General features: G+C 37.2%; 1 protein-coding gene across 4 annotated transcripts; it reads right to left on the bottom strand.

The window, feature by feature from the left end:
* Window positions 1–5,611: 5,611 nt before the first annotated feature.
* LOC142505811 (glycolate oxidase 1-like) lies at window positions 5,612–10,423 on the bottom strand. 4 transcript variants are annotated; one of them, XM_075618919.1, is made up of 12 exons: window positions 10,310–10,423; window positions 8,881–9,054; window positions 8,599–8,723; window positions 8,081–8,127; window positions 7,879–7,956; window positions 7,538–7,662; window positions 7,297–7,363; window positions 7,139–7,201; window positions 6,985–7,054; window positions 6,790–6,890; window positions 6,255–6,359; window positions 5,612–5,998 (listed from the first exon to the last, which is right to left on the bottom strand). In XM_075618919.1, the coding sequence occupies exons 2-12, from the start codon at window positions 9,015–9,017 to the stop codon at window positions 5,813–5,815; spliced, it is 1,104 nt and encodes a 367-aa protein (XP_075475034.1). In that variant the 5' UTR covers window positions 9,018–9,054; window positions 10,310–10,423; the 3' UTR covers window positions 5,612–5,812. The 4 variants fall into 4 exon arrangements, with proteins under 4 accessions (XP_075475034.1, XP_075475035.1, XP_075475037.1 ...); XM_075618920.1 differs by lacking the exon at window positions 10,310–10,423 and adding an exon at window positions 9,781–9,997; XM_075618922.1 differs by lacking the exon at window positions 10,310–10,423 and adding an exon at window positions 9,822–9,996.
* Between the last annotated feature and the right edge of the window lie 244 nt (window positions 10,424–10,667).

Below are 10,667 nucleotides of genomic sequence, written 5' to 3'. Positions count from 1 at the left end.
TATGAATACACATTATGATTTAGAGGCATGTTTTTAAAAGTTAGACTCAGGCCCAAATATTATTAAGATCGGCCCTGTGAAGAGGCCGAAACTTTCTTGATGGAATTTTGCTGAAACCGAGAGACCACTCTGAAAATGAAGGGGTGTAGACTGGTGGGGTGGATATTATTAGGTTTAGCGCTAATTAGTTAATATTTAAATGCTTAACAAATAAACTAATGGGTCCTAAATTGCAAATTAAAAGTTTAAAAAGAGTTTTAAGTCCAATAAGCTTAAAATTAGGCTCATTAAATCCAAATATATTCCCGAAAAATATTTCGTGTTGGAAAGTTTTTGAAAATATTAGCCGAACCCTCAAAAAGTCCGCTGATTCGATAAAATTTACGTACCGTCGAAAAATATGCTCTGGCAGATAAAAATACCCAACAAAGTCCATTTCTTGAAAAATACTTTTAAAACACCTTATAATAATTAATAAAAAAATTATTCACGTAATAAAAATAATCACTGGTCTTCGTTCCTCGTCCGAGCGCGAAATGCACCTAGAAACCCTAATGCATGAACTTTTAAAATTTCATAAAATATATCCTATCATGCATGAATTATGCATAACAAGCACAAAAATAATTAAACACATAATTTAAGTAAAAATCCTAGATTGCATGCATTCAGGTTACGTGAATTAAATTCATAGACCTTACATTTATGCACAAATGTTTTTTTTTAAAACAGCGTTAATTTACTTTTTAAATGTCTTTCTCCCCAATTCCTATTGCGTGCCCTTCCTCTCCCGATAAACAATTTTTTCAAATCAAAAAGACCGGTTCACTATTTTTAGTTCTCACAAATGAATAAATGTTTCTCCAACAGAATTTGTAAATACAAGGGGTAAAACGAAGGACATACTTTCGCGTTTTGCATATATACCTGGAATCAAATCGTAGGAGCAGAGAAAGGGGTCGGGTAGCGAGTCGTGGGAGCTGTTAGGGCTGGATGAAACAAGACAAGAGAGACGAGCAATGAGGAAGAAATAAAATAGAAGCACCTACTACGAGCAGCTCAGGAAACATCTATAATCTCTGCAGCAACGACGATGGAGGAGGAAATTAAATATAAGGGCAAGGAAATAAAAGTGATTCGGGGATTTGGCGGAAGCTTATTATTGAGAATACTTACAGCGCTCATGTAAAGTACGATGCGCCCTAAATAATTAATAACAATGACAGTGTGCATTCATTGCGTGCTGTAGATGTAAATATATCAACAGCGCACGTAATGAGGAACTTCGTTCATAAAAATATCAAGGGCGTGTATTAAAAGCACGTCGTTGACGTCGTGCCGTGAAAAGTTATTTTTATTGTAGTGTCAATAGATCATGTGCACGTTCCATTTTCTCTAGAAAATGAACTTTGTTCATCTTTCTTTTTAGATAGGATTCACATGTTTCAAAAGAGTTAATCTCTGACATGTCAAACATGTTCTATCCTACTAGCTTGTGTATTTTTCTTTGGAAAATATGTCATAGCCTTGCGTGCCACAAGTGAGCTTGATTTAGATTATTTTGTTTTCTTTTGTTTGCTGTTGATATTGTATTTACTTGGACATCGTTAATTGAAATATGTTTTATTTTTAAGTTGTAGAGATCATTTTGTAATTCGTCTGTTCCAATTTAACATCCATTCTTGTAAATATTGCAAACATTTTTTGGCAAATAAAGAAGAAAATCCAACTTATTAAGTATAGAAATGGAAATGATTTTTTTAACAAATCTAGAACATATGAAACATCTATAAAAAACAAATTAATATTATTGTTTAATATTAAATAAACGTCTCATGTGGCCTTTGCAATAATTCTTGCTCCATTGTCCATCATCTAGAAAGTCTCATCATCCCTTAGCCTCTGTAACGTCCAAAAGTCAACCTACGTAAACCACATGCATGCAAATGAACTACATTTCTTGATTGTTTTATTTAATTTATTTTTAATTCTTACAAGATGCAGATATGATTAAAGGTCTGATTGCATGATTAAATGATTAGATGACATGATTTCATGATAATTGAAGATATTATCTGAATATTCGATAATAGGCGGGGAAAAGAGATCGAGGACGACCAAGATAAAATAAATATTTTCAAGGCTTATTAATATGATTAAATTTTTTTCTGAAAATGATAAATTTCAAATTATTCTACGAGACGAGCTCGATTTTATCCGTGAAGCCGGTTTTGAACAAATGATGGATTTTAAAAGATCAAAATTATTATTTTTGAAAAATAGTTTTTATAAAATTTTATTTTTCAATTAAATAGGTGTTATTGGGCCTAATTTACCTAGGATTAGTAGTCTCAATTACTCATAAACTTCAAGGCCCAAAACCTAAGCCCATTAACATGTAAATTAAAATCTATAAAAAGGATTCCTAGGTAATTTTCTTGAGATATCAGCCGAAATCACACACTTTACACACACTAAAATTCTAAATATTTGAGATGCATAAGAGACCTAGGGTTTCAAATGGCTCCCACGTGAAATAAGTGAGCGGCTCGGTTCATGGCTACGAGTGGCTCGGCCAGGGCATGGCTGGGGGATGAGCTGGACTTGGTCAAGGGTTGGGAAGAGTCCTAGATGAGTGCAGCGGCTAGGGAAGAGTCCACATGATTTAGGAGTTTTCCCCATGCATGTTGGGGAAGCTTCGAGAAAGGGCGTGGCTCGGTTGGGGCTTGCTGGGCTGGTCCAGCAGGGTCTAGGGATGATCCAGGTAGAGACCAAGAGGGTCGGGTAAAGGTTAGGTCTAGGGTGGCTTGATGGTGGCTCGATCATAGCATGAGGGAACTTGCGCGGTTTTGATGCAGATGCACAAAGGGCTGGTCTCATGGCTAGGGGCTGGTGTGCTGGGTTAGGCTAGGACAGCGAGGCCCCAGGAGGCTCGAGTGAGGGTCTGGTCCATGATGGTTCGGTGATGGCAGATTCTGTAACGACCAATTACAGGCCCAGTGGACTGCCCATACAGCCCACTGCCCCTATCGACCCAAGGCTATCCCGATCTTGGGCTCCCTCAAAGGGGCATTTTCCCTCACGGGCTTTCCATAGGCGTCGTACGGGTTACTCATAGGATTTCCCCCTCCCTACCAAGGGGTTTCTTTCGCCTCCCCAGGACTCGATCCCATGACCTATAGGATAAGTACATTGATATCAAGAGTCCTTGTACCAATTGAGCCCTCAATCGGGATAGCCTTGGGTCGATCAGGACAGTGGGCTGTATGGGCGGTCCACTGGGCCTGTAATGGGTCGTTACAATAAAAGGCACCTTTTATTGTAATGACCATGGGCTATCCCGATCTTGGGCTCCCTCGGGGGCCTTGTCCCATCTTGGGTTCCCTCTGGGGCCTTTTCCCTCACGTGCTTTCTACATGCGCCATTACTCATAGGACTCTCCACACCAGGATGGTGGAGTGATACCTCCCCAAGTCTCGAACCCACGACCTCCTGGCATAAGTACATAGTTCAAAGAGACTTGGTACCAGTTCAGCTCTGGTACCAAGTCTCTTTGAACTATGTACTTATGCCAGGAGGTCGTGGGTTCGAGACTTGGGGAGGTATCACTCCACCATCCTGGTGTGGAGAGTCCTATGAGTAATGGCGCATGTAGAAAGCCCGTGAGGGAAAAGGCCCCAGAGGGAACCCAAGATGGGACAAGGCCCCCGAGGGAGCCCAAGATCGGGATAGCCCATGGTCGTTACAATAAAAAGACGCCTTTTATTGTAACGACCCATTACAGGCCCAGTGGACCGCCCATACAGCCCACTGTCCCGATCGACCCAAGGCTATCCCGATCTTGGGCTCCCTCAAAAGGGCCTTTTCCCTCACGGGCTTTCCATAGACGTCGTACGGGTTACTCATAGGATCTCCCCCTCCCTACCAAGGGGTTTCTTTCGCCTCCCCAGGACTCGATCCCATGACCTATAGGATAAGTACATTGATATCAAGAGTCCTGGTACCAATTGAGCTACGGGATAGCCTTGGGTCGATCGGGGCAGTGGGCTGTATGGGCGGTCCACTGTGCCTGTAATGGGTCGTTACAGATTCTCTGGCGAAAATGGCTGCTTCTTTGTCAGAAGTCAGCACCCGGGAAATCTTGCATGTTTTCCGGTTGGTCCTTTCTACTGAAGAAGAAGCGTTATCAACACTTGAGAATTCCTGGATGACGCCTCTGATAAAGTTCATTGTGAACAATGCATTACCCGAGGACAAAGCCCGAGCTCAAAAGATTAAGAGACAAGCTCCCAAGTTTGTTCTCTTAAATAATGTCTTGTACAGAAAACATTTCAGGGACCTCTTTAAAAAGTGTTCGTTCTATATTCAGATAACAATTTTAAATTAGCCGACCAATCTGTCCTAGTACATCGAATATTTTTGTGATTTTTTTCAAAGATTAGCACATGTTTCAACTTTTCTCCGCAGACCATATGTGCCGCTGTTCTTAAAAATGTATGCTCATTTCGAACTATATATAATTACATACACATACGATTGGTGGGTAGGTTGAAGAAGATAATTATTATAGAATTAAATTCTTTTTTTATCGTGTTGCTTTGTCGAGTACATGACACGAGTCCATTGAACAGGTTCAATTTGTTGCAAACATGCATGTTGGCTTCCTAGCTTGTTCATGTTCAGTTTGTAGCTTGTACGTCCAGCATTTCTACAAACCACAGATACTAAGAAGCCCTAAAATATTTTGCGGTCTGAAAGTACCTAATTATTATTTACTTGGTCAAAATATACTGATATATTTGTTTTTTCACACAGATTATGAAACACGTGGAAAAAACAAAATTTACAAGCAAACTTCTTATTTCGGCTTTATTTAATTCATTCGTAAAATGATTGTGCATGTTAAAGACTTAGTTAACTAGATTATGCTTTTGTATTCCACATGGAGACAATAAATAGTCCTTAATAGCCATGTTATAAGTAAGAAACATTAATAATGCACATGAAAGTGACATTTCTTTTATTTAAAAACTTACTTATTATAGGGACAAATTAATTAAAACCACGTTAAATTCTTTAATGAGGTGTATATACATAATAATTAAATTATATTCTTGGATTTTGGAAGTTGATGACATACCCATGTTAGCATGTATTACTACAAATAACACAAATATATTATATTTCACAAACCAAAACGTAAAAGCATATATGATTGTGGAAGTTGAGGCATTGTCTCCATCAAATTTTGTATGCCGCACTCCCTGCACGTAGCTCCTTCACGTGGAGGACCAACTCCGAAGTCGGCAACATTAATCATCTCTAGTCGAATAAAAAAAATAAAAATTGGTGTATGATTTATTTATTTTTAAAAAAACTATGAAAAATCTTATCTCATGGTTGTGTTACTTTTTGTGGGATAAATATGTGGGATCTTGGGCTTTTTGTTCATTTCTTGGTTACAAGCCTATTGAATTAATCCTAGCCAGAAATATTTCAAAAGCTTGATACAGCCCATATTTCAAATGCTTGATACAGCCCATATATATATATATATAATGGCTAGATTAGATAATTGAAATAATTTATTCATATATATATAATGGCTAGATTAGATAATTCAAATAATTTATTCAACAATCACAAAGTATTTCATTTGGAAAACAAAAAATCAAAGCCGGTCCAAACCGCACTTGAATACGGCGAACCATTAAATGACGAATAAATGATTTATAACAAAGATGTCATTATTAATCAGCAAACTGGTATTTTTAATAATGACTGGTACGTACTTCCACCACAAACTCGGACTTCACAATCTAGAGGTAACACGAGGTGTGTCACCCGGCACCTGAATACGAGAACGGGTGATCTCCTTGATCGAGCGACAACCACTTAATGCCATGGTAAGCTCGAACTCATCGCGCAGCATCTGAAGAACTTTTCGTACACCTGCCTCCCCATCAACTGCTAATGAGAAAACAACTGGCCTTCCAATCTGTAGTATCCATTGCCAACGGGAAAAAAATTTTGTTAGCTTATTGTAAGACTCAACGACGATGGTTCTTAACTTTAAATAATATTGAATTTAATGCGGATTCCAGGTAAATTTATTCTGGTCATGTATATGTAGTATGTACAACACGAAGTTTTAAGTTCTAATCAGAAGTAGGAAGTATAAGTGAAGGAGAACTTGTGAATTAAACACTAAGTTTGACGGTGTCATATGTAGAAGCCGTGCCTTCAATACTTACGAATACACCAGATGCTCCAAGGGCTAATGCTTTAAAGACATCTGTTCCTCGCCTAATCCCACCATCAAGAAAAACGGGAACTCTGCCCTGTGCTGCTCTTGCAACCTGCAAGTTTCCAAACTAAAATGTCTGAACCTGGACTGGCTACAAAGTATACTGGAGAAGGCTGTGTAAACCAGAAACATTTTCTCAAGTTTGGAATCATTATATTACTTGCTAAACACTATCAACAAACTAACAGACACAGATGTAATTCCACCTTGGGCAAAGGTATTCAACTCGCAAAAATGAGAAAATAAATGTTGTGTGTTCGATTAACAACAGGTTACATATCAAACAACCCACAAAGGCATTGCAGAGCCAAAATTCATAATTTAAGGAGTGTTCTATATTGTCTACAAGAATCATGCATGTATTAAAAAGGTCAAGAGAAATGGAGGCGACCGTGGTTGCTGGTCTCCCCCTCCCTTGAGCCACTGTCCAAGAGTAACAAACTTAATAGGGAATTGCAATAAACAAAACAAGTATTTATAACCTCTTCCAAGGCCATTATGGTCGCAGGAACATAATCAAGTTGTCGAGCTCCGTGATTGGATACGATGATTCCGGCTGCTCCAGCTTGTATAGCTAGGGCGGCTGAAATACATTCAAATAAGACATCAACGAGGGGCACCAATATAAGGTAAAGAAACATTGAAAAAAATTAAATTTACTGAAGTAAAGGGCATACCATCTTCGGCGGTTAACACACCCTTCACCAGGATCGGCAAGTTAGTGATTGTCTGGAGCCACTTCACATCCTGTCAGGTTTTATCAAGAAGAAAACATAAAACTGATTTTCCTGCAATTTCGCTAGATTCATCAGGTGAAAATGACGTTCCTACCTTCCAGCTAAGAGATCGGTCGATTTGGTTGGCGACAAATGAAGCAAGTCCAGAGTCATTGGTCTAAAACAGCCACAAATAGTTGGTAGGATGGTGGGATTAAAATACAAGATCACTGAACTAAATTTATTCAATGAGAGGTATTTTAGCATGTTTACCTCATCTATCGTGGCAAGATTCAATTTTTCGTAATTCTTCAGTGTCAAGTTATATGGCAAAGCGAATCTGCTTACACAAAAATAAATATCAATGAACAGACAAAACTAGCGCAAGAGGAAACACATACACATACAAGTTAAATAAAATTTTTCAGTCAAACAAACGGGAAGATCAATTAACAAACCTAACATTAGAATTTGAATCTCTACAAGAGAGGAAAATATTTAGTAAAAACTTGACCTGTTCTTAATATCAGCTTCCCTGCGCCCAAGTCTTGGAGTGTCCACAGTCAGGGCAATTGCCTTGTAACCAGCATTTTCAGCCCTTTTGACGAGATGAGTTACAATGCTTCTGTCTTTGGTAACCTAAATTTAAAGAGAAATATATCTCATCTCTGAGGCTACGATTTTAAATAAGGATCTGTGCTATATAACATGGCTATTATTAATGGATTCCAATTGCTCATTCTGTGAGGTAGTAATTAGATACGAGGGAGAATACTATATTATCATGGAAAATAACAAGCAGAGAATCAGCAGAATGGCCAACAAGTAGAAGTGGATGATGATTTTTGGACTTACATAAAGCTGAAAAAATCGAATTCCAGGTGCCGTGGATGCAACCTCTTCAATGCTAGAGGTGGCCCATGAGGATAACGTCTATATAGCACATCAACCATCGATCAGTAGCAAGGCAATAAAATGTTTCAATCAGTGTTGCAGGCAAAGACTAAGATGAAACTTTAACATTGAGAAAGAAAATAGAGGTGATGAAAATCCGAACCATGATGGTGCCCGCCGACGATGCCGCTCTTGCTGTTGCGAGCTCTCCTGCATCAAGCAACCATTTAAAAAATTATTTCAAGCACTTGGGAATGCATATAAAGGATGAAATATATGTCAAAATATGCTTTTAGATTTAAGGGTCCTAGAAAAATCTTTGAAACATGATCATATACTTTGTTGAAAATTATAGATTTAAGTTTTGCATCAATCAGCTTCAGAAATGCTATAGATAAAGTACATTATTAAGGTAGTGTTTGCAAATGTTTTAAAAAAAGTGATCATGGACGTTTCCTTTACAAAATTTTGCCAATTTTTTAAAAAAAGTTCATAATCACTTTTTTTCAAGCATTTGCAAACACTACCTAAGAAGTTGCGTGCACAAATTTAGTTTCTACATATTAACAACAAATTTACAATAACATATCATACAATCGTGTGTTTAAAAATGTTTCTCATACATGATTGTTAACTCAAGATAATTGAAAATTTGGCTACCAAGCTGTTTATACTCAATACCTTCTGGATGTGCCATTTTCTGCATAGCCGTAGGAGCAATCATTATGGGACTTGAGATTTTGAAGCCCAAGACAGATGTGTCTGTATCAATCTTGCTAACATCCACTAATATACGGGGGCGGAACCTATACAACAAATAGAGCTTTTTTTAGTTTTTGGCAACAAAGCCAGTCCAGATAAATGATATTTGCTTTATTCCTTATACTTGGAAAATTAATGAATCTCTAGAAAAAAGATAATGCATACAGCAAGCATTCTAAAGGAACTACTGAGGCACTTTACATAATCTTAGAAAAAGCATTTCGGTTTTCTTTGAGAGTCCACTGGTCCTCGGCACCAGAGGCATAATAGTCATAAACCATTTTTGGTAATTTCTCCCTCGCAAGGGCTTCATACTCCATAACATTTGTAATCTCCATTTGATCAGATGTCTCCCCTACGACGCGCCAAGAAGCTCTGGATATGATTCAAAACCAGTGAATAATCATAGAGAAAAATCAGGAGACATTTTGGAATAAGGAAATACTCATCCTAAGGACCACGTACTTGTAGAACCGCTGTTAAAGACCCGTTCTTGCTCGTTAAATTGTTGTACAGGTAGAAAAACAATGCATTTTATATATTTTTCACATGCATATAGTTGTGGGTGAGAAGATATTATCAGTTTACCATCTTCCATGAACAAAATTACAGTTGTTATCTACAACAAAAAAGAGTGCAGAAGCACCTGTTGAGAATATCCTATAATATATGCAAATTGAATCTAAAAATCCTGTAACACTAACTCGATATCATGGTTGAGAATATCCTATAATATATGCAAATTGAATCTAAAAATCCTGTAACACTAACTCGATATATCATGACGAATTGTCTGAGCTTATAAGCCCCTTACCACCTGAATTCTTATATGCGAGAGGAATTTACAGAATCTTACCACGCAATGATGAAGTCTTATGCCATACACCATATATTCTTTCAGTAATGGACATAAAATTAAGTGCCTAAACCATTAAAATAACACTTCACCATCAACGAAATTCACAAAATCGTTCCTAAACCGTCATTAGAAAAAAGAGCACAAACATTAATGGACTCGCCGACATGCTCAAATGATGTGATAACCGACACATCTTTTTCTTAAGTAAAAGCATAGAGTGTCGGTACCTGTTCTTTATATACCTTAATGAATGATAAGCTTTCGTACAAAAATAAGCTCTTACACACACACACTGCTCTTATATATTGCTTGTGACAACTTTGAATTCCTTCAATGATTCACTGGCGTAGACCCACCCTACACACTACAACTTGTTCCAGCCAATATCCGTATCTTCAAATAATCAATAACTTACTGCAGTAGACCCGCCTAATCGGCATAAAATTGTTTGATATCGAGTCGACCTATTTAATGCCATTACCATATCATTACAATACAAAATAACAATTACGGATCAAAATTCATCGCAGATTATCACTCACCTAAAAACCATGGGAAAAAAAAAAAAGAAAAAAACGAAGCAGACGCTGATCAATAGAGCTGTAAAAATTCCAGCATTCGCAAGAAACAACCAAATAAACAGCGAAGAAATTAGACTACAACTGAAGTTCAGAAGTACGAATACGGAAAACTATTATCAAAGTAACTCAAAAGAATGGAGAAATCGAATACACATAAACGATGTTGAAGAGAGAAAATTTCGGTGCAAACCTCACAATGCTGATCGACTGCGGACAAAGAGAACTAGAATTTGCTACGCAAACACAGAGTGTATATATATATATATATATAATAAGGACAGGCTGATGGGTAAAATTCGAAGAAGGCTTTCTACAAATAAATATTTAATCCTACTCTTTCGATGTGATTTCATTTTAGGAATAAATTTGCATTAAATTCTTACATTTATATTCAATTTTTGTCAGAATAATTATATATTTTTATTCTTGATCTATAAAAAATGTTCATGTATTACCTGAACTCACCTATTTTTTCGGATAAAATTGGTACATAATAATAAAAATATGATATTAATAAATTATATTTGAGGATAAGATGTTTCAAATCT

Source organism: Primulina tabacum, chromosome 10 (genome assembly GCF_025594145.1).
Source record: "Primulina tabacum isolate GXHZ01 chromosome 10, ASM2559414v2, whole genome shotgun sequence".
Taxonomy (NCBI): Eukaryota; Viridiplantae; Streptophyta; class Magnoliopsida; order Lamiales; family Gesneriaceae; genus Primulina; species Primulina tabacum.
Note: the sequence above shows the minus strand (reverse complement) of the source record. Positions and strands in the feature narration are given on the sequence as shown.